This window comes from Lissotriton helveticus, chromosome 8 (assembly GCF_964261635.1).
Source record: "Lissotriton helveticus chromosome 8, aLisHel1.1, whole genome shotgun sequence".
Classification (NCBI taxonomy): Eukaryota; Metazoa; Chordata; class Amphibia; order Caudata; family Salamandridae; genus Lissotriton; species Lissotriton helveticus.
In genome coordinates, this window is record NC_136069.1 from 105994913 (window position 1) to 106017188 (window position 22276).

The window sequence follows — 22276 nt, forward strand, 5'->3', positions numbered from 1 at the left end:
CTACCTGACATGTTAAGGTTTATTTCCAACCCCATGGAAAATATTCAAGCCTTACTTGCTACTGTGGATAAATATGTGGTTTTTGCAGGCCGGCCACTCGTTCCAAAGTATACATTTTATAAAAGCCCTTGCTCGCAACTTCCTCTCTACCTTCACCGGCCAAGGATGAGTGAAGGAAGCAGTACAGCCGTGTGCAGATGGGAATATCCCCTGCACAGTAAACAGGTGGGTACCCATGCCCTAAGTGCCCGACTGCATGTGAAGCCGCTGGTACGCTGCCATTTATTTGGGCCCTGACATCAAGTGAATATAGTAGTATGTGCGCAGAGGCCTAGGCCTGCCCCGGACAATGCAAAGTCAAGAACAGGGAGGGGTGCACAATGCGTGTGCTTATATTTATTTCTTAAGGAGCGCTTCACAACAGTTTTTGAGCAAGATTCATACAATAAACAGAATTCTACATATAGGTTCGGCAGTCCAAGTGTGCTGAGCAGCATTGAGATAGTGTCTGAGTCCTGAGATAACCTCATAGAGTCCACATAGTCTGCACTACCCGCGCTCTGGTGTATCGGAGTGGTGGTGGTGGTGGTAGTGTGCCCTGCTTTTGAATCTACAGTACTCCAGTTACCGAGTCCATTGGAATTAAAGGGCCACTGATAATAGGGCTGTCTGACTTCAAACCCAACCAAATCAGATTGCCCATTAGGGTAGGAGATTTTTCTTTCTGCCCAACAAGTGCTCTGCCTGGGGTATCGTGGACTAATCGAAGACTCAGATGAGCTCTAGGAGGAATGGCTGTACAATTCAGGGGTGGAAATTGCGTTTATTCTATGAAACGGGTGAACATTTGGTCTGACGACTGCATATTCAGTGTCCATGATGGAAGAAAAAGCCCCTAGGCAACAATTGGTCTGAATAATATGTAAGACCTAATCAAACACAGACATGATATTAGAGACTCAGTGTACACACATTCATTAATACTTCATTTTATTAATGCAAATTGTTTCACAATTATCATAGTCAATGTTTAGATAATTCCATGAACATAAAGTGCTAAACAATAACATCACAGGGTAACTCACAAGGTGAACAAAAATAAGGAATACGATCAACAGACGTGCGTTTTGACCGAACCTCAAAAATGACAATTGTTAATTTTCTACAGAACTTAATCAAGGATAAGCGAAATCACTCAAATGAACAATGTTTTAATCAAGTGGCTGGTTGGTGAATCTTCTTGTTATCTATTTGATCAGATATGTTATGAAATAGATAAAAGGAGATTCATCAAGCAGCCACTTGATTAAATCATTGTTCATTTGAGTAATTGCACTTATCTTTGTGATAGAATTTGCATTAATGAAATGATGTTTTAATTAATTTAAGTATACACGGAGTCTCTAATATCATGTCTGTGTTTGATTAGGTCTTACAAATTGTTCAGACCAATTGGTGCCTAGTGTTTTTTTTCTTCTATTATTGTATTTTCCCTCCCCTAGGAATCTACATCAGTAGCAGGGGATCCTTGTTTTTTGACATTATATTCAGTGTCCATGTACATGCAGGAAGCACACTAGGATTACAATTGGGCCGTATCTTTGGATTTCAAAGGAAGCCCATGATAGGCATCAAGATCTGCCGTGCATTTTCACTGATACAGTGATCACGATGAGAATATGTTTGCGGATGAAAAAACAACACTAAGCTTACAAAACACCATAATCTCACTGGAAAAAATATGTTACAGAGCATCAGGTTTAAGATGAACTCTAAAAACCACTGCAGTCAGCCATTGATGGTTAAAGGACCAGTTACCCATCATGCTCTCTCCATAGCACTTAAATGACACATTTAGGGTGCTTGAGGGTTTGGTGATTCTGATAATCCAAGATTATCAATTTCTGGACCAAACATCAGGGTCTACTTTGTCAGACAGATCTGTAGGTGGGACTGGCAGTTTTGTACTTGCAGGGAGCTCCATATAGATCCCTTTGTGATTGGCTAGGTTAGGGGTGACCTGATGAAACTTTCCAATATCAAAGATGAAGGAAGCCTCGGGTGCAAGAGCATCCCTAGGGAGTCACAGTACAGGTTTTGCATACTCCTGCTTAAAGGACACTCCCACAGTCTATGTGAGAGATAAGAAGAGACCAGGGCATCACAATGAATCCATGTTCAGGGAGAACCACTAATAGCCGACGCTCTTGATTGCCTCTCTGGCTAAATTTCTAATTTGGGAGTCATGATGCAATTGAAAGCCCAGAGTGAAGCCAACTGACTTATCCCTGCTGAAACTTTTGGTGACGGCACCTTTGCACTTAAGGGCAAAGCCCTAATATGCCTCAATTCTCCATCAGCAATTGGAGAGAGGAGGAGGACTTCCATTTTCCTTGGTTAAAGTTTGAGTCTGCTTCAGGATATACAAGAATTAATCTAAAGTAAGAGCCTGTGCGGTCAAGGAATTAAGTTTAATTTATCCTCAGGTGTAGCTGCCTATGGAAGGAAATAGATGCAGTTTCTAGAGGACTCTGCCTAGTGCTTCTCTGGTAGGAGATGATGGGGGGGAGGAGGGGAATTGAATCCCGGGGACTCCGTAGAAAGACGATATAGGCAGAGTGTGGCACTGACCCCGACTTAGTGCGTACAGTTTGAAAGCCAAACTCTGATCCAAACGATAAAAGCGACTGATCTCAAAGAGGAGAACGACTCCAACATTCAGCCGGGAGTTTATGCGTTAGCCGGTACAAGCGCTGCAGATCGATCCAGATGCTTGGATCTCCCCAATCAAAGATGCATGAGGAATTACCTTGAGAGTGAGGTTTCACTGCTATAATGAGGCAGAAAACCAGACAGATGATCACCTACAATGTCACTTGCTTTAACACAGTCCTTTAATGCACACACAACACTCCAGAGGTTTCACCAGGAAGGGGGAGGGGGGGGGGGGGGTCAGTAACAGGACGGAAATGAATTGCGTTTTAGGAATCAGCAGTGGGTTTCTTTGAAGGGGGATTTACATGACCACGGTGCAGAGTCTGGGACTCAGGGCAGAATTTGTTCCAGCTAGTAGGAGATTTTCTCACCAAATTGAAGTAAACAGTCTCTGCTCCTTTGGTAATTAACTTTTCACTGAAGAAAGGAATGCATTCTTTGTATTGTGTTGCTGAGAGTATGTAGTTATCAAATTTAGTAGTTTGATTTCTTATTTAAAAAAGTCTCTTTGCAGTTTAGAATTTGAAAAAGCTGCTGTGATCTTGAGAACCTGTTCTCACAGCCCTTTCTTTTTTAAATCAGAGAAGGGAGTCGTAAAGATGCAAGGGACTGCACCAATTATGTTCTTTGAGTCGCTGGGATTTAATCAGAGATGGATACCAACAACATCAGGTTATTTAGCATCCCCACATAAAGGAGGTTCTCAAATGAAAATTAGATCAGGGTGATTTCTCTGTAATTTGGTGTTTCTAGCACAAATCTTCTGGGTTGGTCCTTTTTGTAGAGAGTGAGGCATAGGGGAAAGAGAGACCTCGGGATGGGTAACCAACAAACTATAGAGAGGTCATCTAGTTTAGAGGCAAGGTCTAGGATGGGGCCAGGACTGTGCATAGATTTGAGACCACTTCTTGGTCTAACAATGCTATGTTTGGGATATCAGCCCCCAAATTAACCATTGGTGGCTGAAGTCTCCTAAAGAGATGCAATCAAACGAGGTCAGTTGTTGTATGGCAATACATTCAATCACAGAGATTAAGTTGTTCTCTGGATGGTGTTTGATGGCACTGGACTTTAAATGTTTTGGATAGAGTGAGCGTTTTTTCAGGCAGTGATTAATGGAAGGATAAAGGTCCTTCGCACGGTAAGATTTGATAAGTGAAACTACGCCACCACCGCTCCAATTTTACCAGTCAAGTGTGCACAGGAATAACCTTGTGGGAGGATGGGGTGCATAAGTTGTTGGGTGGGTTAAGTGAACCATGTCTTAGTTAGGAGCACACTATGTGATTGGTCTCAGGTTTTAGGCAGTAAGGGTGCTAGATACAATACTAGTAACGTATTGCTTTGAAGGGCACGCTGTAATGTTTTAAAGTCGTTAGTTCGAAGAAAGGTTCTGCTCAGTAGAACGAGTTAGAGGCTTAAATCCATACACTCTCGCAGACGACTGATTTACTTTGTGTAATTTATGCTGTGTGGTGCGTGTAATCTGCTCTTCTTAAGAGTAAAGTGAGTGTGTACAAGGGGATTATATAAGACAGTCCAGTTCAATTCAAAGTAGTCCACATTTATTTGCTATTTCATATGTGGTGATGGGTAAGGTTCAATTTATGAAGCTCTTCTGGGGGAGACTTAATAGGAGCATGTACTCTCAGCTGAAAGCAATGTGGGCTTGAAGTGATCACTCAAGTGCTCATTTGTGATGTCCATGTATTGTTTAGCCATACAAGGCACATAGTGTTTTTGGTCAATGTGTGTTATGAGTGGGCAAATGGAGGATAAAGGGAATGGCTGGATTGAGTAAGTATTTCTTATTTTCTAACTTTGAGGCAGCTAATGTGGGACGAGCTTTAGACTTCCAACTTTAATAGTTAAGACTAAGATCAACTCTTTTCAGGGTGCTGGAAAGTTGGAGGATGCAGTCCTTTCTTCTCAGCAACGGGAGGGAGGGTTTGTGGTTTTGTAGCCGCTCAGCTGGTTTTCCAACTTGCTTAATTTCTTTATGGTGTGAATTTTGTTGCACGCTGGTGTATGGGGTATTGTGGTAGTATCTTCACTTGGCTGGTCCTAGAAGAGCAGTCATTTGTACTTTTTATCATGGGGTCAACAGTTATGTCTAGAGCTTGAGGGGCAGGCTTGCTGGCAAGGTACTGGTTCCGGCATAGGGAGGCCCCTTGAGGAGCTTCGTGAGATGCCAAGAGATAATCCAATGCGATAGTCCCTGAACCAAGAACTTCTGCTTGATGGAGGGATCCAAGACAAGGTTTTGTATCCCTAATGGCATTCCTTGACACTGGCATCTGTCCAAACTGCAGCTTCAGATGAAAAAGCGAGCCGCTTAGTCATAATTTTTTTCTTTTGATTATTTTGTAGTACCACAATAGTAAAGAGAAAAATCAATCATTCAAAATGGTACTGCACTAAATTTGCTCCAAATACTAAAACAAACCACGGATCAGGTACAGCTAACCATACAAGGCTAATGTCCTGCATACCAAAGATGTACAATGGGAACTTCGCACAATAAGATATCAGTGTGTGACTGTGTACGATTTGGAAAATAACTTGGTGGATGGGAATCCGGGAGGTGCACTGATAATAATGACAGTCTTTGCCTCTCTTAACCCCTTCGACGCTCATGACGAGCTGAGCTCGTCATGAACCGCGGGTTTTTTAAAACTTCAGCGCACAGCGGGAAAATGCGCCGCACCGATGGTGTTAAGTGTTATCACTGAAGGTTATAATAGCTGTCTCTAAAATGCTGGTTTTGCCATGTTTTTTGTACTTTTTTCGAGCCAACCATGCAGTGCTAAAGAAGAGGTTTTTTTTTAGGTAACTGCAGATGTTACTCACTACATAGATGTGGGGCTCAGGCAGGCGCAGAGTTGCAATAATGAAGCTGTATGTTTCTTTAAGGGATGGCCAATTCGGCGCATGAATCTATGAGATGAACTATGCCACTGCACACCTACAATGGCCGATGGTGTGGTTAACCGCCAGACGTAGTCTAAAATTGGAGGACGTTTTTAAGAACCTACAGGCACAGAGTGTGTCGGAATTGTTAATGGGCGAGACAAATGTTATCGATAAAAAGAAGAACATGCTTATGGGGACAGCCGAGTGGTGCTGGAAAGTGTATGCGCAGATGCAACAAACCCTCCAACCTCCGCCTGTGGTCACTACCTAACTGGACCAGATCGCGCATCTTATATAACATAACCCCATGGACTGATGCAGCTATTACAGTTTGGGATGATCTTTTCGATAATGTTTCGTTTGATATTTTGGTGTACGTGTACGAGCTGGATCCTGGACATTTTCTCATGTATACGCCTTAACGCACCAATTGTTTCTTCATTGGGGCACAATATATGAAGCACCAGGAGCCTCTCCCCTTGATGCGGGCTCTAGCGACACATGGACATGATAGGAAAACAGTGACTATTTTGTACAATGCACTGCAGAGTCGTAGCGGGCGAGATTGCCTATGCTCAGGGAGTGGCGGGAGATGTGTCGAGGAGTGCATTTTTCAGACGATAATTGGACACGGTGCTTCCGGGGCGTAGAAGAAGTTTCAATAAATGCTAATTAAAATACACCCAGTTCAATTATCTTCATCACACTTGCCCGACTCCTGAAAGAATTGATCAGATCTATCCTGGGGCCACAAATATTTGCCCTAGATGCCCAAAATATTTAACTGATTTTTATCCCATGAGATGGCATTCAGTGGCAGGTGCTGCCAATCAGACTAGGGAGGCAGCGTAGGGAACACATATCTAAAAAAATACACACTTACGCTGCCGGCCGCTACCATCATCTTTTGCTCTCGCGCCATGCATCGCTGCTCCCGGCACTGCAATCCCAGGAGCACATGCTCCCAGACTCCCCATGCAATTAGCATGAGAAAAGTGCTGGTACTGGGCAGGGCGGGGCAGTTTTACGCTCCAGCAGGGACAGGGAGCCTCTGCCCCATGAGCACTGCTATTAGCTCAGAAAAACAGCCTGAAAATACCAAAGCGAGCATGATGATCGGGCCGCCCTAAGACGGTAGGCCAAACAGACATGCGTTTCAGTGCCTACCACTTCTCCTCCCCCTGCTGCTGATGCAGAGACATTGCCCCTCCCCACCCTAGACTTGCGGCCTGGAAGTGAAAAATAAAATTACAATAAAATAGTTTTATTGTCATTTTATTTTTCTTCTGTCTGTGGCATTTCCCCAGTGGGGCGACACCCCAGCACCATAGCGGAGAAGCAACCCCTGACGGCATTGTCCAGAGATATGCAAATGTTGTGAAGAAGTGCTGGAATGTGTCTTTAGTCTTACTGGCAGATTGATACCTAGAGAGGCCTCACAATGCATTCTGCTGCTGATGGTCAGTACAAAGAAAACAAGACACCTCAAAATCTGGATTAGTCCTGGCCAAAAGGTGTATAGCCATGTCTTGGAATATCTGCTGCAGCATCAATTACAAAAAAGAACAATTGATGGACAGAATGCAGAACAATGTCATACATTCACCCCAGTACAGAGATCTGTGCCTAAATCCATAGTTGTTTTGCTCACCATGCCATTCCAGTTTGGACCCAGCCATATGCAAATCAGTCCTGTCCCTGTGCCCCATGGGAACAGTCCAGCCCGAACTGCAAGGCCAGGTCCTCCCTGGACTGGAAACAAGCATCCTAGGACCGGTTTCGGGCTTTCAGCCCTCATCAGCCAGGATAGCTTGACTCCAGTGGCATGGAGAGCACGGGGCTCACGTCTGAGCATACCCGTCCCACTTTGGGTGACAAATGCAAAAAGAACAATTGATTGACAGAACAATGTCATACATTCACCCCAGTACAGAGATCTGGGCCTAAATCCATCGTTTTTTTGCTCACCATGTCATCCCAGTTTGGAACAAGCCATATGCAAATCAGTCTTGATCCTGGGCCCTGCGTGTATCTTTTGCGTTCTCGCCCTAAGAACGCAAGGTATGCCCAGAAGTGGGCCCTGGGCTCACTGTGCCACTGGAATCAAGCTATCCTGGCTGAAGAGGGGGGAAACCCCGAAACCGGTCCTAGGATGCGTGTTTCCGGTACAGGGAGGACCTGGCTTGGCAGTTCGGGCTGGACTGTTCCCATGAGGCACAGTGTCAAGACTGATTTGCATATGGCCAGGTCTAACTGGGTGGCATGGTGAGCAAAAGAATGATGGATTTAACCAGATCTCTTGACTGGGGTGAATGTTTGATTTGTTCTGCATTCCGTCCATCAATTGTGTGTCTTTTACAGCATCAATTAGGGCATGGGTCTCAGATCTAAAGAAATAGGTGTATGCAGAAATCGATATGCTGCCTCAAGCACGGTCTGGGGTGGGTGTGACAAAGATATAGAAGAAATAGGGTGATTATCTGGAAATATTGGAGGAAAGGTAAAAAAATAAGACAACCTTGAATATCTATATCCTTTATTTGCATTGCTTTAGATTAATGCATGGTCACTTTTCACAGTCATTGAAAGTCCAGCTAATCAATTTGTGGGAGTTAATGCAGAGATATATATATATATATATATATATATATATATATATATATATATACACACACATACACACGATCTGTTGTCTATTTGCAATGGGGCCACTGATGATTGTTTACAATTCTTTGTTTTCTTTCTGTCATTTTATATGATTCAGCAGTTAAAATCTACAGAAAAACGTACGAAAATTATAATTTGTTGCCTTGGTCAAGAAGAGTGAAAATGCACCGAACCCGTGTAAACACAAGCCCTATTCTAGGAACTAGAACATGTTAACCACACCTTACAAAACACACAGACGCGCTGCTTGTTAGGTACACGAACATGTACACGTCTTATTAGCTAAGAAAACAAAAGACAAAGAAATACTAAGGAAAAAAAAAAGTAGCCATAGCAAAGCAAACGGATTCTCAGAAACTGAGTGTGCTATTTTCTAGTAGTTGCCCCACAAATGGGGATGAGCCATCAACACAACAAAAATACATCTCTGTTTAACCCGTTCAGCGCGGCGCGAATTTTCGCGCTGTGCTGAACGTTCTGAAAAACGGGTGTGGTCATGACGGAACGGTTCCCTCATGAGCAGAGCTCAACCGACGCTCATGACGGAACCACTCCGTCATGAGCACCGAAGGGGTTAATGCCCTAGAAAGTTGAGGAAATGGAACAAGGCAATAAAGTGACTTACAGAATTGTAACTCACTTATAATTGGAATGTCATGAAGTCTTAAATTGTTGGTCTAATCTGAAACTTCTGGACAGACCAACAAACATTAACAAATCACGTCACAGTAAATATTGCTCACATCACTAGAGTCAATGCAGATCACTTTGGAAATCGTGCAATTGAAAATCCAGCCTCCAAAAGTTACAAAAGATTAGAAAGGAGGCGTGCAGAGTGCAACACGATGAAAAGAGCATCAAGATGTCCAGAGTGGTGGAAAAGAATGCAGTGTGCAGAGATTCACCATTACAGATACTAATTAGGATGACAAAAATAAATGAGCTCGAAGACTGAATGCTGCAGCACTTAGATTTAGTGGGGTCAATAAAGGACACAACAATGGGCGCTTGCATTACAGAACATTTAAACTCTTATTAGCTGATGAGCCTGTTCCTAATGCAGGAAGAGGTAATCCCACCTACTTCATAAATTAAGTATCCAGCATGGACTTCAAGGCACAACTGAAACACAAGATTAACACGTAAGGGCAGTGTTATGATTGGGAACCACTAAAATGATGTTTTAAAGTAATATAACAAATTTCCAAAAAGACTAATTAAATTTTCTTGATGTAAAAGTGGACAGTGGAGCCCCTCATTGCCAGTACATTCACTAATCCCATAGCCGGACTGTCAACAGAGGGCAACGGTTCTTTCATGTTCCTTACCACCAATGATGGAGAGGGCAACCGTTCGTTCATGTTACTTCCCGCCAATGATGGAGAGGGCAACCGTTTGTTCATGTTACTTCCCGCCAATGATGGAGAGGGCAACCGTTCGTTCATGTTACTTCCCGCCAATGATGGAGAGGGCAACCGTTCATTCATGTTACTTCCCGCCAATGATGGAGAGGGCAACCGTTTGTTCATGTTACTTCCCGCCAATGATGGAGAGGGCAACCGTTCACTCATGTTACTTCCTGCCAGAGATGGAGAGGGCAACTATTCATTCATGTTCCTTACCACCAATGATGGAGCGAGCAACCGTTTATTCATGTTACTTTCCGCCAAAGATGGACGGGCAACCATTCATTCACATAACTTCCCGCCAAAGATGAGGGGGGAAACAATTCATGTTCCTTACCACCAATGATGGAGAGAGCAACCGTTCATTCATGTTACTTACCACCAATGATGGAGAGGGCAACCGTTCATTCATGTTACTTACCACCAATGATGGAGAGGGCGACCGTTCATTCATGTTACTTACCACCAACGATGGAGGGAAATGGGACATGTCAAACTGCTTAATTTTCCATTCTGGCAACACCACTATTTAGGTGGTGCCGACTTTATATACCCCCGCTTCAACAGTCATCCTACAGGAATCCAGATATTGAATCAATTCCTAGTAAGGAGTAAAGTAGAGAGTAAGCAGAAGAACAAAGCAAAGCAAGATCTCACCTGTTTCTCAGCCCGGTGCCATTGCCACAGGTCCCACCAACCAAAGTCTGGAGAGAGGGCAACGCTGAACGGCTTAGCTGCTGCCGACTAGGACCCCTTCTTCCACCGGGCATGACCAGGAACCAATCCACTTCCAGCGCCACCAGCAGGCTCCTCCCCAGGATCCAGAAAGCAACCTCTAGACCTGCCACGCTCTAAGCAAAGAAAAACATTTTACGTTAATTTTGCAATATAGTGAATGTAATAGCATCAAGACACGTTATTTTGCAATACAATGAAGGTAACAACATCAAAAAATTATAACGAGAGAATAACGGTCAGCTGGCAACAATAAATCATAGTTGCTAAGTAAAGGTTTGCCAATCTCGTAAATGTTTCGACAAAACAATAGTAGGTCCCCCATCATTGCCACTCAAGGCAAGCCTAATTAAAGTCTATCCCAAGAAGTTCAAAATGTAATTACGCAAAAGTAGTCCACATTAAACTTGCAGATACATCACACTAAAAATGTAAAGCATATAGAACCTGCAGCAAGAGATTGGTTAAAACAAAAATAATCTTGAACACCTGTGAGAAGAACACACCACAGGCTTCCCATTAGGACAAAGGCACCTTGAAGACTCAAAGATGCACAAAGCACTCTATACAACTACCTCCTTCCTACCACTGAGACAAATTGCAAACATGTATGCCTAACCTACACTTCTTCATTAAAGCCTACCACCAACTAGTCACACTAGCTGCCAACCAATCCAGCAATGGCAAATACCATCCACCTAGGTGCCAAACCATCACCATATCCAAGACTGTGAGACACCTTTTTTCTTAAAGTCCCTAGGAAATCCCCTGTCAACCAAAAAGGTAGACTTGAAGCAACACACAAACAAAACTAGAGTTTTACTGCCATTAAAGGAAATAAAACGCATAGACATGAACATTACAAAAATGTAAATAACCAATTATTTATCCAACATATCTTCTTACTAGCCACTGAACTGTAATTTGGAAATATGACTTTTTTTTTTTAAATCCAAGAGCTTAGCACGATTCTTTTGCCCCTTGATCTTCCACCATATGGAATTCAGGTAAGAAGCTCATGAGAGCCCTGGCTGTGAGCGCTTTGTCCCATTCTCAACCTCGCATCCGCTTTTGAGAAAATTCACAAAGGTTTAACAGACTAGTAAATTTATAATTCTAACCAAATGTATTTTTATTAAAGGTACTAAAAGCCTCAACATGGTAATGAAAACGCAAATGCTGTTCGTTAAAGAGTATACGCTGCCGCTTGCCTTAGACGATACGCTGGAATCCGCACTCAAAATAAGCGTTTCCAGATATGGTAGTAATGCTGGATTCATTCTTACGTGCTTAAGTTCCCCGGGTAATTGAAGCCAGATTTCTATGTAGTCATATAACACAGAGCTATTCTGTGCTCATATTTCCAGTTCTAAAAATGCTAAATGACTTCTGTCCAGTGTGCCAACAGTTACACTATTTCCAATGAAAAATATGGCTAATGAGGATTGTTGGTACGGGAATGTCCATTGCACGGTGTACTGGCATGCACCCCACCCCCTTGACAATCAATTGATTGTGAAACTGGTACCTGACTTTTCGCTCACCCAGCGTACACATTGATCCATTCATTTACCTACCATTTTTCCAGAGCTTCATTGCCTCTTATGGTGTTAGAGCACCATAGACAAAAACCATATATAACATAAGCAAGCAATATTGACTGAAATACAGCAGAAGCAACAACAGTGGAGTTTTGGGAGGTGAAGGGGGTAGCAGGCGGAGCAAGAACATTAGAGGTTGGAGAGACAGAAGGGGGAGGGGACCGGATGGATGGAGACCAGGGACAAAAATTACTAAACATTGGATTCCCAGTGGTTTATGAATGAACCAGCAGCAGATTGACAAGCTGAAAGTACAAACAGACATTTGTACAGCAGAACCTAGTTATTGGAGATTACATTAGAATCGGATTCCCCTAGAAAAAAATTGAACAGGTGAGAATTTAGAGTTTTTTAAAAAGGATAAGAGGTTGATGCTAATCACATCTGTAGACAGTGAATTTCAGGAGGACACGGTACTGCCAGAGGAGGATTGTTTTAGAGCTTAGGAAGTATGAAATTTGGATGTGTCCAACAAGAGGGAATATCTCATCCTTCATGGTCTCATGCCTCTGGAAACGTTCGAAAGATCCGCTAAGTGTGTACTAAGGGACAGGCCTTTTCCTGGTAATGCCAAGGTTTAAATCTGTTCAGTGACTTAGGAGTGAACCACGAGTACCCTCTTTTATCGATGGTGGATTCTTGTCCATGTCCTGGGTTGCGGACATAAAGTGGTGGTGCCAGCAGTCCATTCCCTGGTAATGCCAAGGTTTAAAAAGTGTTCTGTGACATAGAGGAGGGCAACAAGCGTGTCCTCTTATCGATGGGAGACTACGGTCCATGTCCAGGGTTGCGGACAAGAAGTGACGGGGCACCTTACTGACTTCTGCTAACTAATATTCCTCAAGGCGCAGAGAGGAGTGGGGCCTACTGGCCGCACTTGAGGTTCAATTCTGCTTCAATGTGGCACCCAGATACTTGCACTGACATGGAGTATGTGTCGAGTGCATGGCTACATTGTGCATGTGTGACTCATACGGAACAGCGAGACTGTGTGCAATAACGGCATTATGCGGACCAAAAGGATTTGTTTTGGATGGCCCCTAGGTTTAGCATGCTGCAACTTGAACGAGGGCTACAACGTCCCCAGACAGTGGAAATATATGGTTTGTATTCCTGAGGCTGAAAACTGAGACGCGGAAATGAGGGAGAATGGAAACACTGTTACCCTTAGAAAGTCAATGAGGACCTTGTAGTAAGGGACTGTTTAGATTTCCTGAACAGTGCCATTTGGTGGATGGTGGAAGGTAAGTAAGAAGATTCTGTATGCAAGCATATCTTCATTAATTTTGATTGTGGTATGGTTTCTTTTATAAACTGAAAGTAAATGAAGGTTTTGTTGTTTTATAACAGGCATGAAAACTGCCAAACAAACTTTTTTTTTCTAAAGTCTGGATTAAAGATTCACAGTGCCCAATTTGAGCCAGTGGTTGCCGGTGGGATGCCACCTGCACTCATTGTGGACCAGCGCTTATTTTTCCTGATAGGATATTTTCCAAGAGGAAGGGGAAGAAGAAAAGAAGGAGGAAGAGACCAGATGGAAAAAGGTCTCAAAGGTGAGAAAGCCGGAACCTGCAAAAGTGAGAAGGGGTGTCTGGTAGTGGATTAAAGAGGTATGAGAGGGATTGAAGACTACGCAGCCTTGGCATTCGATACGCTGACATGTAACAATGCAGGTGAAGGCCTCTGAGCAGAGCTTTGGGCACAGACACTCATTTTTTTTTTTTAAACAGTTTTTATTGCAGACTTATGAAATACAGGTTTCAAACAGTTATTCAATGCCTCCCTGTCATCAACTTCCCACAACCACCGTATCCCGTTTAACACAGCCAGTAAGCCCACAACCCAGAGGTCGGGCGGCGTTGTGCATCGTTTCTCAATCACAGTGAGTCAATGATAGTTGCGGCCGTTTCACAATGGAGTTCTCTGTCCGCTTTTATTTTTCTCCCTGCACAATCCCCCCCTCCCCGCAGCCATATAACTGATAACTCCCCCCTCCTCGCCCTATAGGTCGCGCCCCCTACGCCTGGGCCCGCTGTTAACCTGCTTTCATGAGTGTAGTCAGGAATCGATAAGTGTCTAAGTGGCATGTGTATCCTGCGTGCGATCAGGGGCCGTGGTATCATCGCTGGGAATATTCTCTCTGTCTGGGGTTGCGCTGTCGCGCAGAGCCTGCACTAATGCTTCCCACGCGGCTGCCGCCTCTAGCGCTTTGTCATCCGCCGCTCGGCGAGCTTGCTGGTACCGAAGTGTGCTCTCACATGCTGCCCATTTCAGGAATTCAGTCACCCACCGCCTGTACGTGGGGCCTGTCCTTGCTTTCCAGTTCCTCGTTATTTCCCGTTTGGCCAATAGGAGTCCCATATCTATAAATTTACTGGTGATCTTGTTTTTCGGCATGTGAGGGAACCAGTGCAGTATGCTAACAGCCTTATCATACTCTAAACCTCTGTCTGTCAAGTCATTGAGTGTCTCGCCAATCTCCTGCCAGTATCCCCGTAGGTGTGAGCAGTCCCACAGCATATGACCCAATTCCGCCCGTTCCGCAGTACATCTGGGGCATGCCGCGTCAGCCACTCAAAAATATTTCCACATTTTACCGGGCGTCAGATAAGCTCTATGGAGAACTTAAAATGTATGAGCTGGAAGCGTGCACTCCTAGTGCTTTTCCGTGCTCGCTGCACTATCTGTAACCAAGTGGTATCTGGTATTTCCCTATCAAGGTCCAGTTCCCACTTGGCTTTCAATGTCGACAGCGGTTGCAGGGCCTCCCGGAGCATCCTAGAATAGAGGCATGTCACAGCTTTATAGGTGCCCGCTGCCATCATGACATACTGGCAGGCCATGGATGTTGTGGGCTCCGATAGTCCCCCCTTCCAATGTGCCTGCATGGCTCTGGTCACCGCCGCGTGCAACAGGTATCCCCCCCTCGGCAGGTCGTAACGATCCTGTAATGCATAATACGGCAGTAGCACCCCGTCTTCATACAGGTCGCCATTCATCTGTATCCCTGCTTCTTCCCAGACCTGCAACCTCGACCAGTCTCCGCCGTGGGGGAGTGCTGTCACCATTCCCAGCGGTATTTCAGGCGCATATGGATGGGCCACGCCCGCTCGACGCTGTGAACGGTTCCAGCAGAGCCTGAACGTTTGTTCCTCCAAGGATAAATCCCTGAGGGAGAGCTTTTGCTGCATTGCGATGTAAGCCAGGACATGGCGTGGAGTGCCCGCCTCCCTCTCCTGGTCCGGGCCTCGGAACACCCTCACTACTTCTTGCGTGAAGCTCTGTAATTGTGCAGCCAAATAATAACGCTCAAAATCAGGGACCGCTAGTCCCCCCTCATCCTTGGGGCGCGTGAGTGTGGCTAGCTCAATTCTACGTCTGCCCACGCCCCAGATAAACGATATAACTTGCGATTTTAATTGTTTAAAGACGGAACCGGGTACCCACACTGGGAGCGTCCGAAAATAATAGAGAAGGCGTGGCAGCACGATCATTTTTAATAATGAGATGCGGCCCGTAACCGACAGTGGCAGGGTGGACCAGAAGGACATACTTCCCTTCAATGCTCGGACACAGCGGCCCACGTTGCCCTCCAATATATCCGCCGCCGTGTGGTACACGTGCACTCCGAGGTATTTTAGGCAGGTGGGCTCCCATTTGAGCCCTGGGCAGTTGTCAGGCCGCGCAACCCCCTGCCTCAGAGGGAACAGGCAAGTCTTGGACCAGTTAACTCTCAGCCCGAGAGCCCGCCAAAGAGTGATAGAAGACCATCTGCGCCTTTCAATGCCTCCTCAGCGTTTGAGAAACAGGAGGAGGTCATCTGCGTATAGCGAGATGAGCTGTGTCCCCCTCCTGCTTGCTACGCCTCTATAATGGTTTCCCGTCCTGATTTCAACCGCCAAGGGCTCTATTGCTAGAGCAAACAGCAGTGGGGATAGGGAGCAGCCTTGTCGGGTGCCCCGTCCCACCGGGTATTGGTGCGAAATGAGGGTGCCCACCCGCACTCTCGCCACTGCCGATGTATACAGCACTCTCGTCCAGCAGATATATCCGTCACCAATGCCGAATCGTTGCATGATCTTGTATAAGTACTCCCACTCCAAGCTGTCGAATGCCTTCTCTATATCTACTGATAATACCAAAGGCATCTGGGTATCCGGAAGCAGATCATCCAGCAGGCGTACGAGTCTCCGGATATTCATGGTCGTATTGCGCGTGGGGATAAATCCAGACTGGTCTTTATGAACTAGCTCCGTCATATACTGCAGCAGCCTGGTCACCAGTATGGTGCTCAGAATTTTGTAATCGTGGTGAGCATAGATAAAGGCCGATAGGAAGCCGGACTACAGCTCTCCCTCTCCGGTTTCAGCAAGGGGACTACTAGAGCCTCACACATGGAACTGGGTAGTCGGCCATTGATCTTGGCCTCATTGTACACCGTTTGGAGGCGCGGAGCCAGCAAGTCCGGATACTTACTATAAAATTCTATGGGCAGGCCGTCTAGGCCTGGGGTTTTATTACGGGCCATTTTTTTCACTGCCCTCCTAATTTCCCCTACATCGATATCCCTGCCCAAAGCATCAGCCTGCTCTTGGTCCAACTGCGGTAGCTGGAGCCCCCCAAGAAAGGCGTCAATTTCACCTTCCCGACCCTCCAGTGTACTTCTATAAAGAGTTTCGTAGTAGCTGTGGAAGCTGTTCAGTATCTCTCTCTGTGTGTAGAGTTTATTACCTCCCTCCTCTTCCAGCGTTAGGATCGGGGAGCTACGCTTGTCAGGGTTAGCTAACCATGCTAGGAGGGTCCCAGCCTTTTCCCCCATCCGCATGCGCCCGCAGCAGGTAGGCCTTGTGGTCGAAGCTGCGGAGGCGTTCCACCTCTCTTGCAACTGCTTCCCTGGCTGTGCCAACCGCCTCTTGGAGCTCCGAGTGACCCGGCCGCGCCACTTCCGCCTTGCGCAGCTGTTTCTCCGCCTTATCAAGGTCATCCAACAGGGTCCTGCGTACCCCCGCAAATTTTCCTATACATTGTCCTCGGATTACTACCTTGAAGGCATTCCACTCCATCGCTCTGGACGCAGTAGTGCCCTCATTCTCAGCAAAGTAATGCGTGATCCCTTCCTCGAGTGCCCCTTTGAGCAGCGGGTCGTCAAGCGCGTCAGGGCGCAGCTGCCAGGTAGGGACTCGTGTTATCTCAGTCATCCAGTCCAGCGTCAAGAGCATGGGGTTATGGTCAGAAAGCGTGCGGGTAAGGTACTCGGTGCACGCAACGGCCGGCAGCACTAATGGGGAGCACAAAATTGTGTCGAGTCGGACATGGAGGTCATGCAAACCAGAAAAATATGAGTAGTCCCGCTCAGTTGGGTGTTGTGCTCTCCAAGCGTCTAGCAATTCCCATCTCTCCTGCCATTCTAGCCTGCCCTTTACCAGTCTATGCACCGGGGCATCTCTGAGCAGTGGGTGGGATCTATCCAAATCAACATCCAACACCGAGTTGAAGTCTCCTCCCAGCATAATAGGGCCCGCTAAATATGTCGCAAGCGCTCCTGAGAGTCTCGTTAAATAAGATAGTTGATCAGTGTTGGGTGCATACACGCTACATAAGACTATGTCCCGTCCCCTAAGTTTGCCCTCCACAGCCACGTACCGACCTTCAGGGTCTATAATGTGTCTGACCACTTGGAATGGAGTGCCTGCTCCGACCCAAATCAGTACGCCCCTTGCGTATGCGGAGTACGTGGTATTAAACACCTGCCCTCTCCATCTGCACTGCAGTGCCACTCCCTCCTGCTTAGTCAGGTGTGTTTCCTGTAGGAACGCAAAATGGACTCCCCTCCGGACTAGATAAGCGTGAACCCCATGCCTTCGCGCCATAGTGTGCAGCCCCCTCACGTTCCTGGTTATACATCTCAATGTTCCTGAGCTAGCCATATTCCCACTTTGACCAGTATAGTACAGTCCAGTTTCGGGCCCTAGCGCAGGCGGCGGTTTCTACATAACAAAACAGGGGGGTCCCCTCCCTCCTTTCACAGATCCCTCCCCGAACAAACCCAATCCAACTCCCTCGGAAAGCATCACCAATCGCCCTCCTCTCCCTCCCCCCCAAAACAGGTCCCAATTTCGAAGCATCAGCCCACATCCAAACTTCAAAAAACAAACAATGCAATGTCTCCTTAAACCGCAGTCGACACCGCGGTAGCCTTAAGGGCTGATAGGGAGTAACCTGGGCCCGAAGGTGGCCACTACAGTCCCATCCCTCCGCCCCGATATCCCCTCATAATTGCTTGCAGTACGCCCCTTCCGGTTTGCTATACAGTGTACGCCTTAAGGGAAAAGCCCCCCCAGTTACCACCAGTGGCTCCCACGACCAGCGTCCGCTTCAGAGACCCACAATCTCCTCCGACGTCTGCGGTGTTACTATCGGCCCCTTAGCGTTGTTAACGTCAGATAGGTCTGTTTCAGATCCCGTGGCGATGGCTTCCGAGTCAGTGCCTCGGTGTGAGCAGGCTGCATAATTTCCCGCCAGGTCCACCACTGCTTGCAATGCAGCCCTCCTCTCTTCGTCCATTTGAGACCCTGTGGGCTTTCGAGATCCTCGCCCGCGGAGTCTCTTTGACCTGCGCTCCGGCGGCCGGTGTCGTTCCTCCTCCTCCCTGGATTTAGCTCTATCTGTTCCCGCCTTATACGTTTCCCACCACGCCCAGGCGTCGGCCGACGTGGGGAAAAGGTGTGTTTTATCATCTACTACCACTCTGAGCTTAGCCGGGAAAAGGAGGGAGTATTGAATACCTTCAGCTCTGAGTTCTCGTTTGATGGATAAGAAAGAAGCTCGCAGTTTCTGGGTCTCCATAGTGTAATCAGGGAACAGTGTCACATTACTATTGTCCACTTGAAATGGGCCCACATCCCTGGCTCTCTGGAGCAGCAGGTCTCTGTCTCTATAGTGCAGCAATTTGATCACCACCGAACGGGGGGGTAGGCCCGGCTTGGGTGGCCTGGCCGGGACCCGGTGCGCCCGCTCCAGAGTGAAGAAGGGAGATCGCCCCTCCGGAGCAACTACAGACCGCAGCCAATCGTCCAAATATCCAACCATATATCCACCCTCCTTTTCCGGCAGGCCCACCAGGCGGACATTGTTGCACCTGCTACGATTTTCGGCGTCCTCTGCCCGTCTTTCAAGCGCTAGTATCCTGTCCAGTGCATCCGCCAGCTTTACCTCCGCTGATTTATGAGCCGGGACTAGTTCCTGCAAGGCAGCTTCCGTGTCCTTGACTCTGTCGTTCAGTTTAGCGTGGTCCGCACGAAGGATCCCCAGCCCCGTCGCCACCTGCGCAATGTCCTGTTGCAGAGCATCCCTCGTTGCTGCTATTGCCTCTAGAATGCGGTCCTGGAGTTGCTGCAAGTCTGTAGGGCCCGGCACGATGCTCTCCGGTGGCTCAGAGCTTGTGGCTTCCTCCTGCTTTCCCCTGGTTTTCCCCATCATATCCTCGCGCCAATCGCTCGTGCCGTCCTCCAGCCCCGATGGGTCACAAGTAATCCCCCCAACAGGGGGAGCGCCCAGCATCCCCCCCCGAGCCGGTGCACCTCCAATCCGGGGCTGCGACGCGGCCGCGGCTCACTCGCCGAGTCAGCCCATCCAGTTCAGGTAGCCTTAATGGTTCAGTAGCCCCCTGGTTCGCAGCCGCCCTCGCGCTTATTTCACAGCTCGCACTACTCCCAGGGGCCAGGGACACAGGGCTCCCCCCAGTAGTTCCCTGAGTTTCCCAGTTCAGCCTTCTGCGCCTCAATAATCCACCAGATATCAGTCGCACTTCAGCACAGCAGGGCCCTGCGTACCTCCCAATGCGCCTCTCCGCTCCTTTCAGTCGGCCGTATCCACCAGGGGGGTGTCCCAGCCCTCCAAGCAACGCTGGGCGCAGGTTCCAAGTCCGCTACACCGTGCAACCATTTGCAGCATGGGTCCCAGCCCTCACTCGATGCCCTTCTTTCGCGGTACGCGCAGCACCTGGTACCTGGCCGTTTCTTTCGTTGCACCTAGCTGGCTCCAAGCCACGGCAACTGCTCCCAGTACTTTCCCTGTGTGCCGAGGCGCTTCCCACAGTGCGGCGCGGTCCTCCCGTCGTCACGTGCTTCGGGCGCTAGCGCCCATCAGTTGCCCCGCAGCCCCCCGCTGCCTCAGGCACCGCCTGCTCCGCTCCGCCGACCCGGAACACCCCTCCACTTGGCCAGCCTTCCGCTCCCCTGTTGGTTACCTCCTCCTTTGTCGGCGCACAGCACTCCGATTCTCGGGCCCGAGGGCTCATCTAGCGGCCCGGGAAGATAGTCCAGCCCCCACGAGGCCAGGCGACAGCCAGGGAAGTCTCCGTCGTGAGAGGGTCCCACAAGTTGTCCCAGCAGCGGCGGGCCTCCGGTGATTCCCTCAGTGTGCAGATCGCGCCACAGCCGCCATTTTGCGTGATGCCGCGTCTGCTAGCCTGCAGACAATGCGAGCCTCGCCCTTGTAGTTGTTGGTTGCGGCGTTCAGCACAGACCTAGGGGTGGTCTCATGTAGCTTCTTTTCGCTCCCCCATCCCCGGTCTCTTGTTAGGCCATCGCTGGTCGGCTCATCAGCGCTCGTACCCTCCGGTCGCGGCCGCCGCCATCTTGGGTCGCTCCGTCACCAGGCCAGTCAGCCCCTCTTACGACCTCGCTCGGCGGCAGAGAGGCTCTCCCGATGGTTCCCGGGGCGCCGCCGTCCCTCCGACGAGGATTAGCTCGTCGACAGTGTCATTATCGTGGGAGAACGCCCCCGATTTCAGGATGTTTGCGGGGATCGGGAGCGGAGCTCCGGGCTCACGCTGCCAGTCCCTCCGGCATCCAAGCCACGCCCCGCACAGACACTCATTCTTATACAAATCACGTACATAAGATTCAGTTTAGTTACTACCTACTAAACACTTCTTCTAGAGGATACCCTAATGCATGCAAACTACAGGCCTGTACGTGACAACTACAACATAGTGGATGGTGGAAGTAAACAACAAACCCAATAAGTCATACTTGGCATCACACAAGTGTTGGGAATCATTATGATGTTCTTTAAAATTACTTGGTTGAATGTCACACCTGTACCAACAGGGCTACTGGATCACCGCCTACTTTTGAGAGCTGCTATCCACAGGCATTACAAGCTGCCTGCTTTCTGGTACCCAGAAGGATATCCAAAGCATTATAAGATATGGCCACCTTTACTAGCATGGAAGTGGGATTAGTGGTTCATTCTTTGAATGTCTGCTCTGACTCTTGAGCATAAGTGGAGATGGATTGCAGTCGCATTGTCTTTATATAGATGCTAAAACCTCTTAAGGTGGTCAACAATTATAAGTACAGATCAACAGAAATACAATATCATATAATACATAATGAAAAGCATCAGATAGAAAGACAATGTTCCTAAAAATCGAAGAATTTTGTTTTTAAAAAAAGGACAGACCTTATCACAGCTGTGATAAAAATAGATATTGTCATCATAATGGATATATACATATTATTCCATATAAACATATATCAAAACATTAAATGAAATTATAAGATTTATCATGTAAGAATGCATAAACTAAAGATTTCGAAAAGGTTTTAAAACATATGTACTAATCAGTTTTTGTCAGAGTAGTATGATAGATTTGTCTGCATGACAAGCATTTGTGATAATAATCCGTAAGAAAATATTGCTTAGTAAGCCTAAGTATACTTCTCTCAAATTAGGACATAAAAATAGAACATGCCTGAGGTCCTGAATATAAGAGAAGCCATATTGTCTGTCATATCCGCCGTATATATTCTGCCCACTTGTGTTTCTAGTAATAAAGCATTAATGCAAAGATCAATTTTTTTTTTAAACTCACTGTATGTTCATTCAGTATTTTAAGACATAGATGACAGATGTTCAGTACAGCTGTATTAGTAATTATTGTCAGAGTGTTCTGCTGTAAACAATAAGTTCTATCATTTGAATAACCGCATTTTCTGATACTCCTTTACCTGGGCTATGTTGGTCCAATTCGTAATGTTTCCAGAGTTAAAATGAAAACATTTCAGAGTTACTGCCAGATTTTCCGACAACACAAAATTTAAGTGCAAACTATCCTCCAATTCAATTTTAGCTAAATCTTGGTGCTTATTCAGTGGGGCCTCTTTCAAGCAAATGCCCGGGTGAACACTATCGCCAAGCACTTTTGCAGAGGTACATATGATGCAAAATTCC

At 47.0% G+C, this 22276-nt stretch overlaps 1 protein-coding gene across 2 annotated transcripts in view; it reads right to left on the reverse strand.

Annotated features, from left to right (window-relative positions):
- TMEM39A (transmembrane protein 39A) overlaps positions 1–22276 on the reverse strand; it is a 335139-nt gene that overhangs the window by 154084 nt on the left and 158779 nt on the right. Inside the window, exon 1 of one of the 2 annotated variants that reach the window (XM_078656708.1) lies at positions 10359–10546. The exons of the other annotated variant lie outside the window; for it this stretch is intronic. Within the exon in view, the coding sequence (XP_078512834.1) occupies positions 10359–10471 (113 nt within the window). The 5' untranslated portion in view covers positions 10472–10546. Of the gene's footprint in view, positions 1–10358; positions 10547–22276 lie in introns of those variants that run through there. 2 annotated transcript variants of the gene reach the window in all.